The 21,236-nt window shown below is 41.1% G+C and overlaps 5 protein-coding genes across 10 annotated transcripts in view; 1 reads left to right on the plus strand and 4 right to left on the minus strand.

Moving 5' to 3' along the window:
- The window catches only part of chd3 (chromodomain helicase DNA binding protein 3), a 48,238-nt gene extending 46,526 nt beyond the window's left edge, over positions 1 to 1,712 (minus strand). For all 6 annotated transcript variants that reach the window (XM_058066141.1, XM_058066136.1, XM_058066139.1 and 3 more), the window contains exon 1: positions 1,380 to 1,712. In XM_058066141.1, the coding sequence (XP_057922124.1) occupies positions 1,380 to 1,533 (154 nt within the window). In that variant the 5' untranslated portion in view covers positions 1,534 to 1,712. The remainder of the gene's footprint in view (positions 1 to 1,379) is intronic.
- Positions 1,713 to 4,756: 3,044 nt separating this feature from the next.
- On the plus strand, positions 4,757 to 5,863 carry naa38 (N-alpha-acetyltransferase 38, NatC auxiliary subunit). The gene is made up of 3 exons (XM_058066222.1): positions 4,757 to 4,911; positions 5,388 to 5,562; positions 5,636 to 5,863. Exons 1-3 carry the CDS (start codon positions 4,873 to 4,875, stop codon positions 5,758 to 5,760), a joined length of 339 nt encoding a protein of 112 aa, XP_057922205.1. The 5' UTR covers positions 4,757 to 4,872; the 3' UTR covers positions 5,761 to 5,863.
- A 283-nt stretch (positions 5,864 to 6,146) lies between these two features.
- dnajc3b (DnaJ (Hsp40) homolog, subfamily C, member 3b) lies at positions 6,147 to 11,685 on the minus strand. Its single transcript, XM_058066213.1, has 12 exons — positions 11,288 to 11,685; positions 11,102 to 11,212; positions 10,884 to 11,008; positions 10,113 to 10,187; positions 9,229 to 9,372; positions 8,976 to 9,157; positions 8,782 to 8,901; positions 8,611 to 8,716; positions 8,382 to 8,502; positions 8,172 to 8,304; positions 7,951 to 8,099; positions 6,147 to 6,724 (listed from the first exon to the last, which is right to left on the minus strand). The coding sequence occupies exons 1-12, from the start codon at positions 11,364 to 11,366 to the stop codon at positions 6,582 to 6,584; spliced, it is 1,488 nt and encodes a 495-aa protein (XP_057922196.1). The 5' UTR covers positions 11,367 to 11,685; the 3' UTR covers positions 6,147 to 6,581.
- A 1,257-nt stretch (positions 11,686 to 12,942) lies between these two features.
- On the minus strand, positions 12,943 to 16,036 carry cldn15a (claudin 15a). Its single transcript, XM_058066217.1, has 5 exons — positions 14,224 to 16,036; positions 13,990 to 14,154; positions 13,702 to 13,783; positions 13,528 to 13,635; positions 12,943 to 13,208 (listed from the first exon to the last, which is right to left on the minus strand). Exons 1-5 carry the CDS (start codon positions 14,438 to 14,440, stop codon positions 13,112 to 13,114), a joined length of 669 nt encoding a protein of 222 aa, XP_057922200.1. The 5' UTR covers positions 14,441 to 16,036; the 3' UTR covers positions 12,943 to 13,111.
- A 159-nt stretch (positions 16,037 to 16,195) lies between these two features.
- fis1 (fission, mitochondrial 1) lies at positions 16,196 to 21,059 on the minus strand. Its single transcript, XM_058066220.1, has 5 exons — positions 20,932 to 21,059; positions 20,341 to 20,473; positions 18,957 to 19,033; positions 17,979 to 18,084; positions 16,196 to 17,910 (listed from the first exon to the last, which is right to left on the minus strand). The coding sequence occupies exons 1-5, from the start codon at positions 21,022 to 21,024 to the stop codon at positions 17,807 to 17,809; spliced, it is 513 nt and encodes a 170-aa protein (XP_057922203.1). The 5' UTR covers positions 21,025 to 21,059; the 3' UTR covers positions 16,196 to 17,806.
- Between the last annotated feature and the right edge of the window lie 177 nt (positions 21,060 to 21,236).

The raw sequence follows: 21,236 nt of genomic DNA on the forward strand, positions 1-21,236 counted from the left end.
TTCCACCAAGTATTATTTCTTATTTACAAATTGAGTATTTTCACAGTTATACATAGCATACCGAACCTAGTATTTACAACCTTCTAATTATGTTTTTAACATTATAGCCCTCTGGACGTTAAATGACACCCCTATAGTCACCTTTACACCTTTATTATTACCTAAAATTCTAGACTAATAATACACTAGATAATATACTAGACTAATAACAGCCAAAAAGCAATTTAAGACATAAGACTCATGCTCATGAGTGCTGCTATAAAAGGTGTTCCCCAGGGGAATTCACTGGTGGGATGGACAGGAAGTGACTTTGGGGATTTAGAGTTGAGTTTTATCTTGGCTGCAACAGTATTCAGACCTCACAGCTAGGAGACCAGGGTTCAATTCCACCCTTGACCATCGTGAGGATAAGCGGTAGAAAATGAATGAATGAATGTGCCGCTTGTGAGATAATTCAAACTTGCCACAAAAGCCTATTGTTCCAGCGATCAAGTCTGGTGCTTGTGTGTCTCAATTTACAGACACCTTGTGACCAGGAGAGTACTACAAATTATGACATATTTCTTTTGAATGCCTTATATTTTTATATTAGTTCATTTAGTTGATTTTATTGTAATTAGTAATGTAATAAAATAGATTTTGTTGACAGTGTCTTTTATTTTTGAATTGAAAATGTGAAATTGTTCACATATATGTTTATTATATGTTGATTCAATTTGTTTACTGGAAATCTCTGCCATGTGTTTCATTGTGATTATAAAATACATTTTAAAAAATCACAAAATCATTCAATGAAAAAAACCGTTGGTATCGGACTGATATCAGAATCAGGCAGTATCGCCCTCCTCAACTGCTAAGTGTTAAAAAGCTACTTTGTACACCTTTCACTTTTACCACAGAAACTTCTAGAACGTCACTCTGTTAGTCGGGTTAGACGGGGTGAGAGTTGGGGGGGGGGGGGGGGTTCGAAGAGGACTTTTGTCGCAAAAAAAAAAAAAAGCTTAGAAAACGTGAAATATATTTCAAATAAATAGAGTCCCGTTATGGTGGGGTCCGGAGTGTGTCCCCACTGCGTTTGAACGCATCATGAAAATGTCCATGAATTTGATGCCTGAAGCTGCTGTCATTGACATGTCCCTCATGTCCTCACGTCCCGTCTTTGGGAGGATGATGACACTTTGGACTCTGCAGTCAAACTTAGCGCTTTGCAGGAAGACGCTGCACATCTGGATTGTGTTTTTTTTCTTCGTGTACGTTTTGTTTTGCTCGCTCCAAAAACGCCAATTTTTCAACATGCACCGTAGGACGCATGCAACGATGGACACCCCCCCACCTTGTTTTTTTTTTTTTTTGGACTGTTTTACCCCCATCCGGCGTACCTGGCGCGGATGCAGTTTGCCGAGGCGCCGCCGGCGAGTTGATGTCGCTTCTCCGGTCTAAAAAGTCTCCGTCGTCGTCTTCATCGAAGCCGCCTCCCTCGCAATGAAGCGCCGTGTCCTCGTCTTCCTCACAGGCCCGGAGAGGACAGGACATGGTAGTCCTCTCATCGGGATCCGTCCTTGTGTGCAAAAAAAATCACACAAAAAAAAAATCTCGTATTCTTGCGCGACTGTGTGCTGTTTATTTAATATTCAAATCGGCAACAGAGTGGGGGGGGGACGTGTGTGTCTGTGTGTGTGTATATGGGGGGGTATTTTACACTAGGCAGAGAGCAACAAAGATGGCCGCCTTCTTATATTTATTTTTTAACAACCCCCCCAATAAGAAAAAAAATCCCCTTACATAAAAAATGGCTGACTGTATTATTTCAGAACGCCCCCCCCCTCCTCCTTTCTCTCTCCCTGAGCGCCCCCTCCCTCTCTAAAACCCTACATTGTTACAGAGGGGGGAAAGGGGTGTGTGTGCGGCTGTATGTAACTTACATTGTTACTTGTTTGTTTTTGCTTCTCAGTGCACAAAGCCCAACCCCCCCACCACCCCCTCCCAGACTGACTTGTGGTGTCACTTACAAGGCTGCATTGCAGAGCAAATCCATCAAACATGGCCTCCTTATAGCCCCCACCGTTGTATAAAAAAATGATTTGTGTGTGTGTGTGTGTTGGGGAGGGATCAAGAGAGGCGGGTTGAGGAAAAAAAAAAAATCTGCCGCAGCCATGCCCAGACTTACATCAGATGGTGTTGCTTAAAAATTAACCACTTGTGGTGAGGACAGGAAGAAAGCGAGACAGATGCAAAGTCTCCACGTCCATGCAGACGTGCTAAGCTAGCGTGCTAGCAGGCTGAAAATACAATACAATGCAATGTGAGCCGTGGCGGAAATATTAGAGAGGAGCGATGGTGGCAAGACAGGTTAGCAGGAAGGCCATGGGAATCCCTGCAAGTCCGGCCTGATGTGGCCCACTTTTGTTTTGAAGGAATTTGCCTTTCAAAATAAAAGCTCACGGAAGGCAGTGGCGACTACGGGGATAAAGTTATGGGACACTTCATGCTCCAAGAGAGTGGTGTCCAAAGTGCAGCCCTGCGGACAATTTTCAGCACACAGCTCTTTTAAAATATTGGACTACTGCGCTTAAAAAATATAGCAATTACAGAAAAAATAGCAAAATTTGGGAGAAAAATATGAAATGCAGACATGCAAAGAAGAGACAAAATGCAAAGAAAACATACTCATACAGTGGTTTGAAAAAGTAATTTAAGATTTTCCTCTCTCTCTCTCTATATATATATACATATATAGTAAATCATGAATACATTTAGCACTAAATATTATTTCATTCATTCATTCATTTTCTACTGCTTTTCCTCACGAGGGTCGCGGGGGTGCTGGAGCCTATCCCAGCTGTCTTTGGGCGAGAGGCGGGGTACACCCTGGACTGGTCGCCAACCAATCACAGGGCACATATAGACAAACAACCATTCACACTCACATTCATACCTATGGACAATTTGGAGTCGCCAATTAACCTAGCATGTTTTTGGAATGTGGGAGGAAACCGGAGTACCCGGAGAGAACCCACACATGCACGGGGAGAACATGCAAACTCCACACAGAGATGGCCGAGTGTGGAATTGAACCCTGGTCTCCTAGCTGTGAGGTCTGCGCGCTAACCACTAGACCGCCGTGCCGCCCCGCACTAAATATTGGAACACAAAATGTGTTTGTAAGAGTAGCAACATGATAGCCTGAAAACAACTGTCAAATAACCTCACAGCTAAGATTGTTCGACATAATGGTTTAGGGGAAGGATACAAAAATATCAGGCTGTCAGGTTCCACTTTGAGGAACATAGTGAGGAACTGGAAGACCACAGGCACAGTTCTACATAAGGTCTGGAGCGGCAGGCCAAGAAAAATTCTCAGATAAGCCGAGGCGAAGTATGAGTGAGAACAATCAAACTCAACCCACAGACCAGCTCCAAAGACCTATAACATGATCTTGTAGGGAGAACATGTGAGAGTCATGCACAAGACTTTTCCACGCACACATGCCACAAACAAGAGTCACTAGAGGTATGCTAAAGCACGTTTGGACAAGCCGGCTTCATTTTGGAAAAAGGTGCCGTGGACTTATGAAACTAAAATGGAGTTATTTGGACATAAAATAGGGCTGGATGAAGAACACAGCATTCCAAGACAAACACTTGCTACCCACAGTAACATTTGGTGGTGGTTCCATCATGCTGTGGCGCTGTGTGGCCAGTGCAGGTACTGGAAATCTTGTTCAAGGTCGCGTGGATTCCAGTTAGTATCAGCAGATACTTGCCAAAAATACTCGAGAAGTAGTAACAAAGTTAAAGTTGCGCCGGGGCTGGATACTTCTAACAAAACAATGACTTGAAACACTATGAAAAGCAGGCTCCATGATCACTGCAGGGACACAAAAGATGACCGCCACTTTAAACATAGCATGCTACTAGCTAACTTGTTATTCTCCAATGTGTTTATTATAAACTTAAGAAAAAAAAAGTACCACTTTCACACAAAATGGGAGGAGAATTTTTTTCCCACCATCATGTTGGACAGGCTATTGCTGACTCCATGCAGTGTTAAGGTAATATAATGTAAGCAACTATCTGAACAATAGGCCTAAAAATAGACTTAAAAATGTTTGATTCTCCATACCCAATAACTTGCCTCTGAGTTATTAAGATTTGCACATTATGAAACAATTACAGATATACAGTATAAAGTATTGTATCACTAAACAGTTTCACAACATCAACTCTTGTCAAAGCATTTCCTGCTGGAAAATGTAGAGTGAATTGACTTGTGAGACAGCGCCCTCTGTTGGATTCTTAGCTGCAGCACTCATTTTCTCCTGCAGGGAGCGCCATCAAACCATTTTCTATTTAAGTTACAGTTTTAAAAAAGCCTAAATTATTGGCACTTTTAAAGCAGAACAAATAAATACAGGGTTTGTCATTGATAATGGCGCTGCTATTATTATATTTAGTTGATAGAATATCATGTCAATATGGTACACAAACACACTCAATAAAGGATATTTCCATCCAGAGATTTAAAAAAGAAGATTCCTATTTGAGCTGTGCCGTAGTCAATCCTGAATAATATTTCAATTGTTTTTATTAAAACGTCAATAGATGTAGGAGAGAAAGTGAAAGTCAGTGAGCCATTGGCTGTGTATCAATTCGCGCACTTACACACCACAAAAAGCGAATAAGATGGCAAGTAAAGGTAGATTATCATTTTTCACGCAGTTAGTTCCCACTTTGTGTGACAGATGACGAAACTATTTACGTACATCCAAACGTTTAGACGTAAATATGTATCTTAATTCGGTGATGCAGTTTCCGGTTGCGTTGGTCCGGCAGTCAAATACTTCCGCCAGCTAACTTCGGAAGAAGCGATGAAATGGCAACAACATTTGAGGAAAACGGACCATCAACTCATGTTTGTACTTGTCTCCGTTGTTAACATTTGTAATTATTTGCAGTGTTGTTTTTGTGTGCTTTTAAAGGACAAAGCTACAAATGCTTTGTAAAATTAATAATCCAAAACCGTTAGGCTAGCAGACCCTGCAGCCGGTGGCTAACAGTTAGCTGTGAGGTGTTAGGACAATCCTTTTGTTTTATTTTTAAATTGAAGGGTCTCTGTATTGCTAACTAATCTTCGCAGCAGTGGAAGCAAAGACAAATACCTACATTTTAACAAAAAACACAAAGGCGTCGTTGTCTCAAATGGAATACTGTACTTCCGTTAGCACACTTCAATAGAGATAGCAAAACACTACAGTGTCAAATTGGCACCCTCACTGAAAGTATACACTTAGCCCTTTGAGTGCACAAGTGTGTTCAAACGACCGAATGCAGTGTGATGTTAGTGCACTGTAAAGGCTAAGAGGTGTTTATTATTCTTTCCGTACTCAGGAACAGTGTGAAGTGGGCTCGTCATCCCATGCTAGACAGAAACTAGAAGGACTCCTGAACAAGAACATGAGGATCCGCATGACCGACGGAAGGACTTTAGTGGGTCTTTTTCTTTGCACTGACAGGGACTGCAACATCATCCTCGGATCGGCTCAGGAATTCTTAAAATCCACAGGTAATTGTGGCGTTCCATTCTATGACATTTCATCAAAATTGTCCATTAAGTTATTGATCTTTTTTTATTTTAGACACTTTCTCACAGGGAGAACCCCGAGTTCTAGGCCTGGCGATGATACCGGGTCACCATGTGGTGTCCATCGAGGTGGAGGCTGACATTATGGAGGATACGCAAGGTTTTGGACTGAACCATTGAGTGATTGAGCGCAGTAATAACATGGACATTTCCCAGATGAAGACTCGGTCAATATCCATTGTGTTGATGTTTGATGTCAATAAAAGTTGTGTAGGGCTGGTCAGGGGTGTCCAAAGTGTGGCACTGGGGGGCCATTTACGGCTTGTTTTTCTTAGCCTGCGGCGCATAGTAAAAATTAAACCTAACAGCAAATATATTTAAATATATGTCAAACTAATGGAGATTAAGTTTTTTTTTTTTTCAGGTTGCAAGACATGCAGATATTTTGTACACACTTTTACCACTTAATGGTCACCACAACTACACTCCAGGAACGAAACAAACGCAGCGATTTGGGAAACGCCAACGTTTGTTGCGACCTGGCTTCAGACAACACACACACCAAATGATCATTTGAGCATTTTAATGCAGTTGAACCTCTGCAACATAAACCACGACAGTACAAATAAAACTGTCTAAATAAATAACTTGTTTTTATCAAATAAATAACGCTTTGAACGTCAGTGTAGAAATAACAAGCAGTGAATTATTCAATGTCTCAGATGAATGCTTTTCCAACACATTAAGACACTTTTGGTTTGCAAGTAGTTGCTATTTTGAAAACAGCAACTCTTAAAATGTGGAGTTTTTCAAAATAAAAGTGCTTAAAACTAAAACTATGTCTACAGCTTTCCCCCTGAATGATATCAAGTCCTCTTAAGTCACGCAAAAACTTAATCTAAACATGGCACAAAATGATTAAGTATGTCAAAGGAAGCGTCATAGTTTACCCCCCCCCCCTCTCCAACAAAGATAGCCTCACCCTGACGCCTCGTCCTCGTCTACTGGAACTTGAAGTGGAAGCTGCCACCCTCAAAGGGGTTGAAGGAAAAAGGCCAAGCGTGTCCGTTGTTGTTTCCTCCGCCCTGCTGCTGGCTCTCTGGATCCAGCGGATCCTCGCCTGCGTCGAACATTTGCCTCATTTCTGCGGAGGACAGGAATTAACTTTACTTTTTCTGCATTGTCTTTATGTCCTCAGCATGTCCAACAGGAGGGATGGAACTGCACGCCATCATCAAGATCCAGATCTGGTTTTAAGGTCATGGTTTGGTTCACTTTGGATATAGTAGGGGAACAAAATGCAAACTGCTTCACTTTTGTCATGTCTCATTCATTCATTCATTTTTTACCGCTTATCCTCACGAGGGTCGCAGGCATGCTGGAGCCTATCCCATCTGTCTTCGGGCGAGAGGCCGGGTACACCCTGGACTGGTCGCCAGCCAATCACAGGGCACATATAGACAAACAACCATTCACACTCACATTCATACCTATGGACAATTTGGAGTCGCCAATTAATCTAGCATGTTTTTGGAATGTGGGAGGAAACCGGAGTACCCGGAGGAAACAGTGATTTTTTTTTAAATCACTGTTTCAATTTTTCCTAGTAAAATTCAGACTTTTTTCATCATATTGCAATTTTAGTCCCGTAAAGTTAGATTACGTAAATTATGTTAAAAACACATTTAAAAAAATCTAAATATTTTATTTGGCTATAAACAGCCTCTTTTGATACATTCATTCTTTCATTTTCTACCGCTTTTTCCTCACAAAGGTCGCGGGGGTGCTGGAGCCTATGCCAGCTGTCTTTCGGCAAGCGGGGTACACCCTGGACTGGTCGCCAGCCAATCACAGGGCACATATAGACAAACAACCATTCACACTCACATTCATACCTATGGACAATTTGGAGTCCCCAATTAACCTAGCATGTTTTTGCACGGGGAGAACATGCAAACTCCACATAGAGATGGCCGAGGGTGGAATTGAACCCTGGTCTCCTAGCTGTGAGGTCTGCGCGCTAACCACTAGACCGCCGTGCCGTGCCGTCTTTTGAAAACAGCCTATTCTGTGTTACTAAAGAACTAAAAGAGACCTGTACTTACCACATATTAATAATCCAAAGGAGCTGAGATGAAGACTAGCTTTGAACGCTAGCACAATATTCAGCATCAACAGACTTAACGGCTCTTAATGGCTACTAAAATAAAAGTAAAGTATTTTGAAAGGGGTAAAGATGAAGTGGAATTGGTGTCAACAGTGTGCAAGTATTTGGCTGCTAACAGAGTTTTAGCAATTTGTTGTTTTTCAAGCCGTGTTGTTCCTATTCTATGAGTACTTTAGTGATGTGTTGGAATGTGGGTTCCTCACCTGGATCAGTGAGAACCTCCTTGGCAGATGCGATGTCGATGAACTTCTTCTCTGCTTCCTTCTTCTCAGCCTCTGACTGGAAGTTGTCGGGGTGCCACTGCTGTGCCAACTTCCTGTAGGCTTTGATGATCTGCTGCTTGTTGGCGACCCTGAGGAGAGTCTCCAGGTCAGTGAGCAGGAAGCAGGAAGCCAAAAGGTCTGCTCGCACATGGGACCAGTACCTGCTCACTCCCAGGATCTGGTAGTAGTCCCTCTTGCGGGCCATCTTCAGCAACTTCTGTGCTCGCTCCAGTCCTTCCTTGATGTCATTACTGTGGCTGTCAAACTCTAGCGCCTCTCGGTAGTCGTCCACAGCTGACGTGAGATGACATCAACAATAATAATAAAAAAAAAAAAAATCTCCCAAGTGGAGTTATAGGCAAGCGTCCTACCTTTCTCATAGTCCTGGTTAAGGATAAAAGCCTCGGCTCGGTCTCGCAGGACCTTGGCATTGCGAGGGTCCCTCTGGTGGGCCTCTGAGCAAACGTCAATGGCCTCCATGACGGACTTGAGCTGGAAACGGAGAACAATTCAAAGATTTGGCACCACCTTGTGGCCCGAATAACTATTGTTTGTATTTGTACACAATTGGCTGATGATCTATCATTGTGGAAGCCTCACCTTGAGCAGACAGAAGCAGATCCTCTCCTTGGCTCGCATGGTGTAGTGCGGCACATGGGGTTCCGTCTTCATCACCGTCTCGTACTTGTCGATGGCGTCCTGGTATCTGAGGGCGAGGACCGACGTCTAGTCAAGCTGGACAAGACGAGAAGATAAGGCCGTGGTTCTCACCTGTCGTCCTGAATGAGCTCTTCTGCAGAGTCCAGCTGTTTGCTGAGCTTCTTCACCTGCTTGTAATGGCTCAGGCACTCCTTGTCGTCCTGGTCCAGCTTCAGACATTCCCGGATGTGGCTGTACGTAAAGTAAGAATGATGAATAAAACGAGAACTGACGTGTGTGTGCCTGTGAAAGAGTTCCGGGCTCACTTGAGCGACTCGTGGTGGTCTCCCTGGCTGTAATGCAGCATGCTGAGCTTCAGGAAGGCGGCGCGGTTGTCGTTGCGCAACCTCGTGGTGGGCATCAGGTCCTGGATGGCCTTCTGTGGGTCACCCATGCGAATGTAACATTCTGCACGGAGCTCCCGCGACTCAGGATCCCACGGAGCAATCTAAAAAGGAACATTGTGACATAATTAGCCGTGAATAAAAAGTGAAATTTGGTGTGTTCCACTTTAAGCACCTCGATGACTCGCTCCAGCACCGAGACGGTGGCAGCGTAGTCCCCTCGGTGGTACGTGGCATGGGCGCCCTCCTGAAGCTTTTCCAGCTCCTTGGCTCTCATCAGATGCTCCTGAGCTTCTGGGTGTTCCGGAGAGCGCTGCAGCTGGAAAACAACATTTTTCAGAACCAATTTCAGAGGTCTACAAAATGGATGACCAGCCAGTATAGCCCTGCCTATGAACCGTTTGGCATTCTCTCCATCGTGGATTCATTTTCTCTGCTTTAAATTTTTACCGGTAATTCCTTTGTGCGGCGGCACGGCGGTCTAGTGGTTAGCGTGCAGACCTCACAGCTAGGAGACCAGGGTTCAATTCCACCCTGGGCTATCTCTGTGTGGAGTTTGCATGTTCTCCCCATGCATGCGTGGGTTTCCTCCCACATTCCAAAAACATGCTAGGTTAATTGGCGACTCCAAATTGTCCATAGGTATGAATGTGAGTGTGAATGGTTGTTTGTCTATATGTGCCCGAAGACAGCTGGGATAGGCTCCAGCGACCCTTGTGAGGAAAAAGCGGTAGAAAATGAATGAATGAATGAATAATTCCTTTGTGCTCTACATGTTCCTCGTGCATGTCCGTGTTTTTTTTTTTTTATTCGAGGGGGTCTTGGAATGTAACTGCCACAAATCCATACTGTATCTTCTGATCATGCATGTTTATCACCATCTCCATCAATTACACACCACACACGTACGGAGGAGTCTTTAGTTAAAAAAAAACATATTCCTCATTACTGCAAATTCAATTTAGTGTGTACGTTATGTTACCTTCAGGCCATATCACAAAAAATATACATAGAAATAGGTCATAGATTGAGATTTATACCATATATAACCATAATTACCACTGCTTCAAAGTCCTGGTGGGCCTCCTGCACATTCCCTTGCTTTAACAGGATATTCCCTCTTTGCAGCCGGGCCTGGACAAGCACAAAAGAAAGACACAAGGGAAGTAGTGTGTGGAAACAAGAGAAGCACTTCATAAGCAAACAGGCTGTGTCTCATTTGTGCGCTTCACACTTTTGAGTGCATTATACGTTTAAACTGAGAAGTACTGCAAAATGCATTGCGCTCTTAAGTTGCACACATAGTGAAAATGTTGAGTGGTTGCAATTCACAGTTGCAAAGAAGACATGAAGAAGTGGAAGCACATAAATATGGTGGTAGTTCTTTCTAGTTATTTCTAGTACTTTCTCCTCAGGAACTAAATATGCAGCATTTGTAGTATACTGTACGTATTGATGTGTAATTACGGAAGTGTGCAAAACACAGGCCGTGTCTCAATTTGCACATTTCCATACTTACACTTAGCCCATTGAGTGCAGAAGTGTGTTCACACTAGCAAGTGCCTGGATGTTGCACTCAAAATGCCCTGAATGGTTATTGTGCAGCAATGGAAGTGGAGGGACTAACTTGAGTGGTTGCAATTCACAATTAAAAAGAAGAAAAGAAGCGGCTAAATGTGTGGGATTGTCATTTCCATTAAGTGTGCAATGACAGTACTGTACTTGAATTGGGACAGCACTACCTGCCACATTTTGCCCCAGGATGAAGTACACATGCAGTGTATTTATTAAAGTATTTGAGACACAGCCATAGTCCTAGGTCAGGTTTACCGCAAGGAAGTCAGGCTTGAGCTGGATGGCTCTGGTCAGGTCCGGGAGAGCAGATTTGGACTTGCCCATGGCAAGGAATACTGCAGCACGCTTGTAGAACGTCAGGTAATTATTGGAATCAGCCTCTGGAGAATGTTACATTAATTGTTTTTATAATATATTAGTGTTTTGTTTACAGTAATAGTGCAATGACGTCCATGAATGATGTGTACTCTTACCCACAGCAAAGTGGTAGTGGGACAAAGCTTCAGCCAGTTGTCCTGCTGCCAGAAGATGGCGGCCCATCTCCAAGTGATGCTCTATCTCAGTTCGAGTTGCCGCCAAGACGCCTGGAAGATATCATGGCCGCTTTTCGTCAAGTCACCGTTAAGAGATACAGTTTAAAATTAAATTTACTTTCTTACCTTGCAGCTCCAGAATGGCAGTGAGCAGAGACAAGGAGCATAGGAGCCCGCTAAATCCAGTTAGGCGGCACCAGTCCATCTTGGCTGTGATTTACACACTCACAACACAAGATAATAACTTATGCTTTTCCTCTGGGCTCAGCTTGAAAGTCATTGAAGCGCTCTTGTGTGGTTAAATTGTGATTTTCAGCCAACGGATACAACTAGCAGGCAGTGGTGTATTTAGTCCGGCTATGATAATGCTCCGGGTAAAAGCACACCCTCGGCAGAAAGGTTCCTTGCAAAGTTCCACCTTAGAAAAACAACTCTTTAGTTGAACTTAGATTAATCGTACACAGCATATATTTATATTAAAATATATAAATACTAACAGGTTGAAATATAAGTGTAGCTCTTATCTGTTTGTAGTACTTGTGCTCCTTCCCCTGTGGCTCATATGCACAGTACATGGTTGCCGAGGTGAAGGCGGATCGATCCAAATATCGATATCAGTGATACCAAAGTATTGGGTCAACACGAGAGTGAAGTCGATATTTTATTTAATGAAAACTGTGAAATACATATAAATATCAAATCAAACGAATACATGAATATGTAAACATTACTTTTACCTTTATTGAACACTTGTTGGTGAACACTGTGTCAAGTGGAAGGAGGACGGAAGGTACAGAAAATGTTTGAAAACCGAGGTTCCACCGTTTTAACTGTATGTCACAGAAGAGTACACCCCTCACGTTTCTGTGAATATTATTTTTTTTTTTCATGGGACAACACTAAAGAAACAACACTATGATACAATGTAAAGCAGTCACCATTATTTTCCAACACTGCCTTAACTCTCTTGGGTTTCGTGGCCACGAGAACATGACAAAGTACCTCTGGAATCCTCATCTCAGAACTGATCATCATGGTGGTGTGTTCAGGGTCATTAAGTTGTTCCTTTTATGACGGGAGGCTCTGCTTCACTATGTCACAGTGACAGTAACATGTACTGTGACACACTATTTTACTGGAGCCTATGCTAGCTTTCTTCAGGCGAGAGGCGGGGTACACCCTGGACTGGTGGCCAGCCAATCACAGGACACATATAGACAAACAACCATTCACACTCACATTCATACATCCAATTAACCTAGCATGTTTTTGGAATGTGGGAGGAAACCGGGAAACCGGAGTACCCGGAGAAAACCCATGCATGCACGAGGAGAACATGCAAACTCCACACAGAGATGCCCGAGGGTGGAATCAAACTCGGGTTTCCAAGCTGTGTGGCCTACACGCTAACCACTCGGTCGCCGTGCAACCTAAATCCAATCAACAATATTATTAAAATGTTAATGTTTTTGCCTGAATATTAGTCCTGTAATGTATCATTCCTATGTTATCATTAAAAAAATAAAAACACTCTGGTATCAAAACGATATCATAATTTGCAGTATCACTATTTCGTACTGTGAGACGTGGACTCTTGTTATTGGAGGGGTTATTTCAATAAGCAGCCCCCCCCCCATCCCCACCCTCTCCCTCACCACACAGCATGCAGTGATACTAAAATATCACCACACTGCATTCCAAGCATTGAATGCCGTGATATCATGTTTGACTATCATGAATCACACTGGACTGGAAATATCTTTTTTTTTTTGCATTTTTATTTACTCAAATGTTCATATTAAAATGACCCAAAATACACATTTACTGTGCACATTGTAAAAAAAAAATACCTATACAAATACACACATTTACTGTACATGGAGATTCATAGATTTCATGTGAATATTTGACTATGTACAAAATAAAAAATATTCTTTTACTGGATGTTATTCAAACGTATGCATTTCGACCATAAGTGCTGGCAACCACACTTCTGGTGCGGGCTGGTCCGGAATAAACGGTTCCTCTTGTTTGATGAGGCAAAGGGCTGTAAATAGACAAACAAAATAATATTATCAAATAATACACATACAGTCTTTTAAAAATATGTTAAAATGAAAAATAAAAATCCTGAATAGTGACAGGGTTTTACACTTGTTTCATTTTATTTAACTTATGTGTAGCAACAAAAAATAAAAATAAACTAGGTGCTGTCATTCTACAAGAACTGTAAATCACGGATTAAAATTTTTCAAGAGATTATGCAAATTGTGATTTTTTTTAACCTTATGGAAATTACTTAATGTGTTTTTTGTATATACAGTGGTTCTAAATTGAGCATATTTTGGGATGAACGGAGCACTCACTACTTTTCCTGCGACGCCATCCTGCAGGAGCACGTCAGACACGCCCCCCCAGCGATGGCGAGCACGGCCGAGCACCATCCAATGTAAAGCCCCTCCCCTATTTCGTACCTACGGGACAAGGTAAATCAAATCAGTCGCATTATAACCATTCTACAAAGTCACGCCGTCGCTTACCTGGTTCCGGGGTAGAACGGGTCAAAGAATTCTTGCGTGATGTTGAAGGCGTACCAGGACACGGCCACCATTGTGCACAAACCTATTGTGGAGTAAGCGTCTCCTTTAATGATTAAGGAAGCTGTGGCTAGCACAGAATTACACACAAGTCCAAAGTCTTACTGGAAGCCAACCATTGATTTTTATATGCAATAAAACACACCTTTTATTATACACATTGGCCTCTTTATCACAACCATAATCATAATGCTGTTATTGCTGCATTCTTAACACTTTCATTTATATCACCTTGAAGTATGAAAAGGACTCCAGCGGTGCCGGCTATCCTCCCTTTGAGGACGTAGTTGTCCCCTCCAGCTTTGGAGCACTGTAAGCCGATAAGGGCCGCCACCAAGCCGAAGGTACCCAACACAACAGATGTGATCATCAAGGCCCGTGATGCCTGGATGTAGCCTGGAAAGGTCAACAATTATTTCAATGTCAGTAATATCCACTTGTCCAATGTCCAAGTATTCAACTCACCATTCAAAGCCAGCAGAGACGGGAATTCCCGACAATTGTGAACGCCGGTGGAATCGGTGGCGCAGGACATCCACAGGTTTTCATAGATGGTGGATGTGGTGATGACGTTCCCGTCCACGGTGGACGTCTTCCAGTAACGGTTTGGCAAAGCGACCCCCACCATCACCCAGCCGAGGAAGCCCAGCACCAAGGCGACTACTTCCACAATGGGATCCATGACGGCGCGCCACCCCCTCCTCCCCCTCCTCGGGTCCCGTTAAGTCGTCAGGAAGCGTATGAATCCACGCCGCAGCGCTAATCAAAGCATCGGATGTGATGTAGGTGCGCGTCGTGTCAAAAAGGTTTGCTAAGCATTACGAGTGGTGTGATAACACGTTGATTTATAGTCGGTTCTCTCTCCGCCCACTCCGCCCCATACAAAGCGCATATCTGCTTCTATTTTTTACGCCCATGAAACGGAACAGGTGTTTATCACGCAGAGTCCAATGGTCATTGTTGCCATGCACACTTTTTTTTTTTACTTTGTGCCATTTTTTTATTTTGTTTTTTTCTTTGAATCATTTTATTTTCGTATGTTTTTGCTTTGTTTTGTTTGTACTCATTCATTATGTACACCGACTCCCACGCCATATAGGAGTTTTGCAAACAAACATACTTATGTACTACTTCATTCATGTACCGCATAACGGAACAAATAACATTTAATGACAAAAAGCGGAGGTTAATTATTAAGATATATGACAAAAGTGTATGTGTGCAATATGCTTAATTCAGGAAGTGGAAATCCAATAACAAAAATGTGTGAGGTTGCCCAACATGGTGTGTGTGTGTGTTTATGTGTCTTGATGAATTAGCTTCCCGATAGCCGACTCTCTCACACAGATAGTCTGCTAAGCTGACACCATTTAGATAAAAGCACACAAGCTCACACTGGAGGCTTTTTTACAGATAAAGGTCAAGAGTGAGGCTGTGGAATTGTCCACATGCCACCCGACGAGAATGAATGATTTCACCTTTCTACATTTATAGCCTTCATTCAGACTACAAAAGCAACTATTAGGTGCATTAACTCCTGTATATCCGTCAATTTCAAAAAGTGTGACTAATTTGACATGATGGCGCTTTGACTGGTGCAACTTAAACTTATGAAAAGTGGATCCTGCCCCCATCATAAACATTTGCTTTTATGGCTTGTTTTTACTACCCCATTGTTGGCTTAGCATCACTTTATGTGTCCTATTATTACTATTCATTTGATTTCTTGCAAAGGATAGAAAACCAAAAAAAAAATCCAGAAATTATTTTTTTTAATATGCACTTCTAAAAGTAAGAAGGGATTCTGGATGAATAGAAGAAAACATGGGCTGATTCAAATGACAATGTCTGCCTACAAATTAAAAACTACAAAGATAGTACAGTAAACCTCGGATATATCGGACTCGGATATATCGGAAATTCGCTCACAACGGACAGATAAAAAAGAACTGATTTTTCTGTAATGCATTTCCAATAAAAATTCATTGCATATATCAGATGTTTTATAACGGATTTCGCCTATTTCGGACAAAATCTCCAGTCCCGTTCCAATGCATTTCCATTAAATTTCCCTCGCATATATCGGATGGCCACATCGTTATGCTAATCTTGTTGATGTCACTGGCTATTGTCTTTCTCCTGGCTCCAGATTTAGGACAAATATAAAAGTGAGTGACGTCAATAATACTAGCACAGCAGTGAATGAGATCTTAACCTCACTATTGGAAATAACGTAGGCCTGACGGGCGTAACAGGGCCTAGCTTAATTAACAATTTGTTATGCTCAGAGTCCAATAAAGTTAAATTCTCATTACCTTACGTCTCTTTTCATTGCCCAGTCCAGGTACATTGGAAACATAGTCAAGGAAGTGCCTTTTTTTTAACGGATAAAATCCGATTTACGCATATACCGGATACAAATCCGATATATGCGTAAAACGGACATTTTCCGATATACGCATATAACGGATTTCGCTTATATCGGACAAAACCAGTGGGAACAATTGAATCCGATATATTCGAGGTTTACTGTATCCACACTATATAAAAATTTAATGGAGGGAAAGGCAAATACTCATTATATTAAAGAAAAATGGGGAAAAAGAGCTCAAAACAAACATTACAGAAACTGAATGGTTGGGTTATGATTATGACCCAAAACACCACAACATCATCTCAGGTCTGGAGGGAGCATTGCTGGAAGAATATAATTAGATTTTTCATTACACCAGAAATTAAACAAAAATATGTTAAGGTCACCCAGCCATGCTGGCGTCAGTGTGGTACAGTCCATGTCAACCATTCATTCGCATGTGTTCTGGCTTTTCTTATGTTAAGAAAAGATAGGTATCTGTATAAAATCATGTTGGTAGCATGTAAAAAAAAAAGCCATTACCAAAAAATGGCTTAACCCAAGACCCCAAATATTGGAGGACTGGCTTTGTGTGATGAACACAATACATGACATGGAACTGTTAACACATAGATTGAGTACTGGAGAAGACATGTGTGGAGAAAAATGGGTGAAATGGACACTATTCACGGACAAAAATCAAGGAAATTACTCGAATTGCACCATGACAGGGAATGTGGGATAACCAAATTGTGTGCTGTGTATGTCCAGTGCCCCCTTTTTGTTTTTGAGTGTGTTTTTATTTCTGTTGACGTTTTGTTTAGAAAAATATAAAAATAAAGTATAAAAAAAAAGTAAGGAGGGATGCATGTGGACTTTTACGGTTTAAGTAATTGTAATAAAAGGCAATAAGCATTTCCAAAATGTATATTGAAATAAAAGAACATTTGTTAAAAATGTTTCGGGATGCACGTGTCATCTTGGATACTCTCAATCACCCCTTTGACACCAAGATTATTGGTTGGTCCCGGGGAGTTTCGGTCCTGTCAGGTGAGTTAATGTGTAACGCACCATGAGGCCGATAACCATAACACCCCCAACCCAACACACACACAAACACGCTATCATAAAGCAGCGTGTCCATATTGGATCTCAACTTTGATTGACGAGGAGTGAAGTAGGCCAGGATGTGAGTGTGCTTTTACTGTTATTGTGGAGCCTTAACCGCATCATGAAAGATCACAATGTACTTGCCAAAATTTCCACAACGTCGATAAGGTGAAATCGGTGTTGCTGGACTTTGCTACGCGGATAAAAGTATTCCAAACCAGGGAATCACTTCTTGAGTCAATATGGAATTTCTGTTCAAAATGAGTTTATTTGTTATGATGGTGGAAACCATGCAATTAAATAGAAATCAAACTTACTTCCTGTAAGTGCTCCCTTGCATACCTAACAGATGTGACATCTTCTTACACGTATGGATTAGAAGTAAGAATACCGTGTCATAAACAAAGCTGCAATTTCAATACTTTTATGTACATAAGTGGCCTGTTAGGGCTCGCCAAGAATGGTCATGTTGTTTAGCATGTATAGCAAGGTGTAAATATTATATATATTTTAGATTAGATTTGTTTTCTTGTTTTAATATTGAATGTGTAAGTCCAGCATTAATGGCTACACGCGGTCCCGTGCTCAAGACTTGGATGCTCCCTTTGACACCGCTAGACCGATGAGCCCAGCTAATCCAGCCACACCCAGGCCGATTCCCCCGACGATCGCCATGCCGACTAAGCCATCTAGAAAACAATACGCCGGGCTGAGCGTTCAGGGTGTCGATTTGGGTTAAAAAAAAAACTAATCTTACCTTTTTTTAAAGCCCTATCAATGAGCTTTTCCAACTCCAAAGCCTGCTTGTTGCCAGGTTCGTTCCTCAGGAGAGTCCGGATGTACTTCAGTGCTTTTTCATACTCCTGCAACACATTATTAGATATTACACTATTTTTTTTGTCAGCAACAGTGCAATGCTAAGAAAGCAAGGCTTTGATACACAACAAATGAACCCAACTATGACCTTAAAATGGGTATTTATTTGTTAAAGTCTGAAAAAGACATTGCAGCTGAGTGCAAACCTTGTCATGCAAAGGTTTCCTGTGGTGGACAGAACCGGGGAAGTTGAATACAACTGGCTGATATATTGATGTTTTTAAAATATGAACTTTTTTTTTTAAACACTATATCAAAAACATATCGTTCATATTGATATAGAATGGATTTGATGCTAAGGTCTCATTGTTCTACTAGATGGCACTGCATGCTAGCTACAGCAGCTCCGTATCTTCTGGTGCATTTTTTGTGTTTAATTTTTTAAACTCTAAATTTTTTAAAATTCTTTATTCATACTTTTCATATTGTTACAGCAACCCCTTAAGCAAGTGTTCAGTTGAGCACCCCTTCGCTATGCCAAGCAAAGGAGGAGCAAAGGCTGCATAGTAGAAGTGAACAGCAAAAAAGACGGTATAAAGGTTGCTGTATAAAGACAGTATCAAACATGTTTACCGTCTGTCGTCCATTGGTTCATTTTTCCACATACTTCTCATACTGTTACTGATTAATATTCTGTTTGAGTAAAATCCCTTGATCAAGATTTTTCCAACATTTCACACTACAAAATAAATAATACAAGCCGATATTTGATGATTTGTGCTGATATTGGATTGATATCAGTATCAGCCGATATTCTGTATCAAAAGTGAAAAAGTCATATCAGGACACTCTTGTACACACTTAAATGTGATGATGTTGTACCATTACAACCCAAATAAAGTTACAGTCATCTGCTTACCTTCAGTCTGTAGTTGGCCACGCCAAGGTAGAACAGGAAGTCACGTGTGTCATCTTTTGAGGATTTCTGGACAAGTTCTGAACAACAAATATCATAATTCATAAATCATTCAACTGAATTTTTAAAAACAAAATGTTGTGGCTATTATGATGATGAAAAGCAAGTTCTTATTGTACGGAAAATAACAACAAGGGAACAAACAACAAAAGTGCACCTACACTGCAAAAAAGGATCAGAAAATGGATGGATGGATGGATAAATGAATGGCAACTATTATATACTGTAGTTATCTGTCCTACATTATTTATGGCTGTTCTCCTGTACTTTACTCCTTTTATTGTCATTATTTAACTAAGATATTCTTTACCATACATCATTCACTTATTTATTAATGCACAATGTTTTTTATTCCCTTATTTACAATTATGTGTGTATGTTTTTCCTAAATTTACTATGTATATTACGACATACAGATAAACTTTAAATTTCTTTTACTATTAAACATTGGTAACCTGGTACGTATAAATAACAAACTAATGAAAAAGTCGGATGAAATAAAATTTTCTTCTTCCTACTCTTTTTCGGACACAATGAATTGTGCAAGTAAGCATGTGAAGTACTGTACTTAGACCAGTTTTGCCAACTTGTCGATTTTTGTCGCTTGATCTGGTGACATTCCAAGCCCACTTGACTAGCAACAAATCTAGTGACTTTTCCTGGCATTGTCTATGAGTCTTATGGTATTTGGGGAATCAAAAGTGAAAGCACGTATCATTCCGCATTCAGTCACAAGCCGGCAGTGTACAGTCAGCTTCCGAGCCACAATGCTACTGGGGTGGAGTTCACCCTGTTTTACGCAGCAAGAGCTATTTCAGCTAATTTTAAGTTAGCCTGGATAAAAGAGGAGGGTATGTTTATTGTTTACTGTTCGTTTATTGCCACTCTTTATTTGTAAAATTCAGTGGATTATCTCACAATTCTTATTAAACCGATAAGCCTAATCGATTGGCCTGTATTGCTAATATTTATGGAGCTCATTTGCTATTAAATATAGTCACAAGTCGAGTGTGCTATTGACAAACCACACGAGTCATGTTAAAGTGAGCCATAGAATAAACACAGCATAATCTGTTATTCCCTGTTCAATAGTGCTCATTTAAAAAATTGCCAACATGTGATAAGAGGGCTTTGAGAGGCGCTGGTCAAGATCAAATATTAAGTTATTTTATTTTGGTGAAATTATTGCCCATTTTAAATTAACACACCAAGAATGAAGATTATATGTACTTCTAAACGTAATTAAGGTGTTTTTACTCTGTCCTACGAGGTTATGCTTTTAACATCATATGCAAATGATATGTAAATTTGACGATGACGTACTTACCCTCCAACAACACAATCCCTTTCTTGATGTCATCCGTGTATTTGCTCCTGATTAAACACCAGGCATATTCAAACTTTGTATCTTTGGACACAGCTCCTTTCGCCAGCTCATTGTTGTATTTCTTCTCAAATTTCTGGAAAACATAGCCAGAATTACGCAATTGAAGTACTCACTTACTGTACATAGTGTCAGCCTCAATACTACCTTCTTACTCTATACTCAGAAACTCATGATTAGCATGACATAATGTATAAGTTACCACTACTTACTTTGTATACTGTTAGCCACGATAACACTTTGTTGCACTACCGTATTTTAAAGTTAGACTCAGGAACCCAAGACTCACATTAGACCTCAAACTACAATTCAAATAGTCATAATATTAATCAAGGTAATAACAATGTCCAAAACATCAGCGTTGACATTAGCTAGCTACGTGACACGACAAATTAACAAACAAAGCGACGCTTTCGCTTGGACCTCTCAACCTTTGTCAGGGCGCAGGATACCTCACAAATATTTCGTGGAGCCATTAGAAGCCGGTAATTACTAACCAACGACAAAAATAAGCTTATTAACAGAAAAACTTACTAGGAGGTCCTCTGGCGCTACTACATCGCTCAACACAGCCTCCATGTTTCCGGAAATGACACTTGGACGCGCCCACTTATTGTCACGTGACATGAGCAACCTGGAAAAAATGCTACTAACAACTTGTGACGGTGGTCCATCAATCTATCCATTTTCTATGATTATGTTAATAATAATAATGTACAGGAATGTGTAATTATCAGGAGTGAGCGAATTGATCCAAATGTTAGATCGATACAAGTGTAGAATTTTCCAGTTCTTTCGATGTTCATTTAAACAAATACCTGTATTTTTGTTTTAATATT

This window comes from Doryrhamphus excisus, chromosome 3 (genome assembly GCF_030265055.1).
Source record: "Doryrhamphus excisus isolate RoL2022-K1 chromosome 3, RoL_Dexc_1.0, whole genome shotgun sequence".
In the NCBI taxonomy this organism is placed as follows: Eukaryota; Metazoa; Chordata; class Actinopteri; order Syngnathiformes; family Syngnathidae; genus Doryrhamphus; species Doryrhamphus excisus.

What these genes read in the sequence shown, in the direction of transcription:
- naa38 (XM_058066222.1), top strand. Translation starts at nt 4,873, where the DNA reads ATGGCAACAACATTTGAGGAAAACGGACCATCAACTCAT. An exon ending in AAAACGGACCATCAACTCAT is followed by an intron (nt 4,912 to 5,387) that starts GTTTGTACTTGT and finishes TTCCGTACTCAG; the next exon opens with GAACAGTGTGAAGTGGGCTC. An exon ending in GGAATTCTTAAAATCCACAG is followed by an intron (nt 5,563 to 5,635) that starts GTAATTGTGGCG and finishes TTTTTATTTTAG; the next exon opens with ACACTTTCTCACAGGGAGAA.
- dnajc3b (XM_058066213.1), bottom strand. Translation starts at nt 11,366, where the DNA reads ATGGACTGGTGCCGCCTAACTGGATTTAGCGGGCTCCTATGCTCCTTG. An exon ending in CCACTACCACTTTGCTGTGG is followed by an intron (nt 11,009 to 11,101) that starts GTAAGAGTACAC and finishes AACATTCTCCAG; the next exon opens with AGGCTGATTCCAATAATTAC. An exon ending in TCAAGCCTGACTTCCTTGCG is followed by an intron (nt 10,188 to 10,883) that starts GTAAACCTGACC and finishes GTGCTTGTCCAG; the next exon opens with GCCCGGCTGCAAAGAGGGAA.
- cldn15a (XM_058066217.1), bottom strand. Translation starts at nt 14,440, where the DNA reads ATGGATCCCATTGTGGAAGTAGTCGCCTTGGTGCTGGGCTTCCTCGGC. An exon ending in GTCTCTGCTGGCTTTGAATG is followed by an intron (nt 14,155 to 14,223) that starts GTGAGTTGAATA and finishes TGACCTTTCCAG; the next exon opens with GCTACATCCAGGCATCACGG. An exon ending in AGTCCTTTTCATACTTCAAG is followed by an intron (nt 13,784 to 13,989) that starts GTGATATAAATG and finishes ACTCCACAATAG; the next exon opens with GTTTGTGCACAATGGTGGCC.
- fis1 (XM_058066220.1), bottom strand. Translation starts at nt 21,024, where the DNA reads ATGTCACGTGACAATAAGTGGGCGCGTCCAAGTGTCATTTCCGGAAAC. An exon ending in TAGCGCCAGAGGACCTCCTA is followed by an intron (nt 20,474 to 20,931) that starts GTAAGTTTTTCT and finishes TATGTTTTCCAG; the next exon opens with AAATTTGAGAAGAAATACAA. An exon ending in TGATAGGGCTTTAAAAAAAG is followed by an intron (nt 17,911 to 17,978) that starts GTAAGATTAGTT and finishes ATTGTTTTCTAG; the next exon opens with ATGGCTTAGTCGGCATGGCG.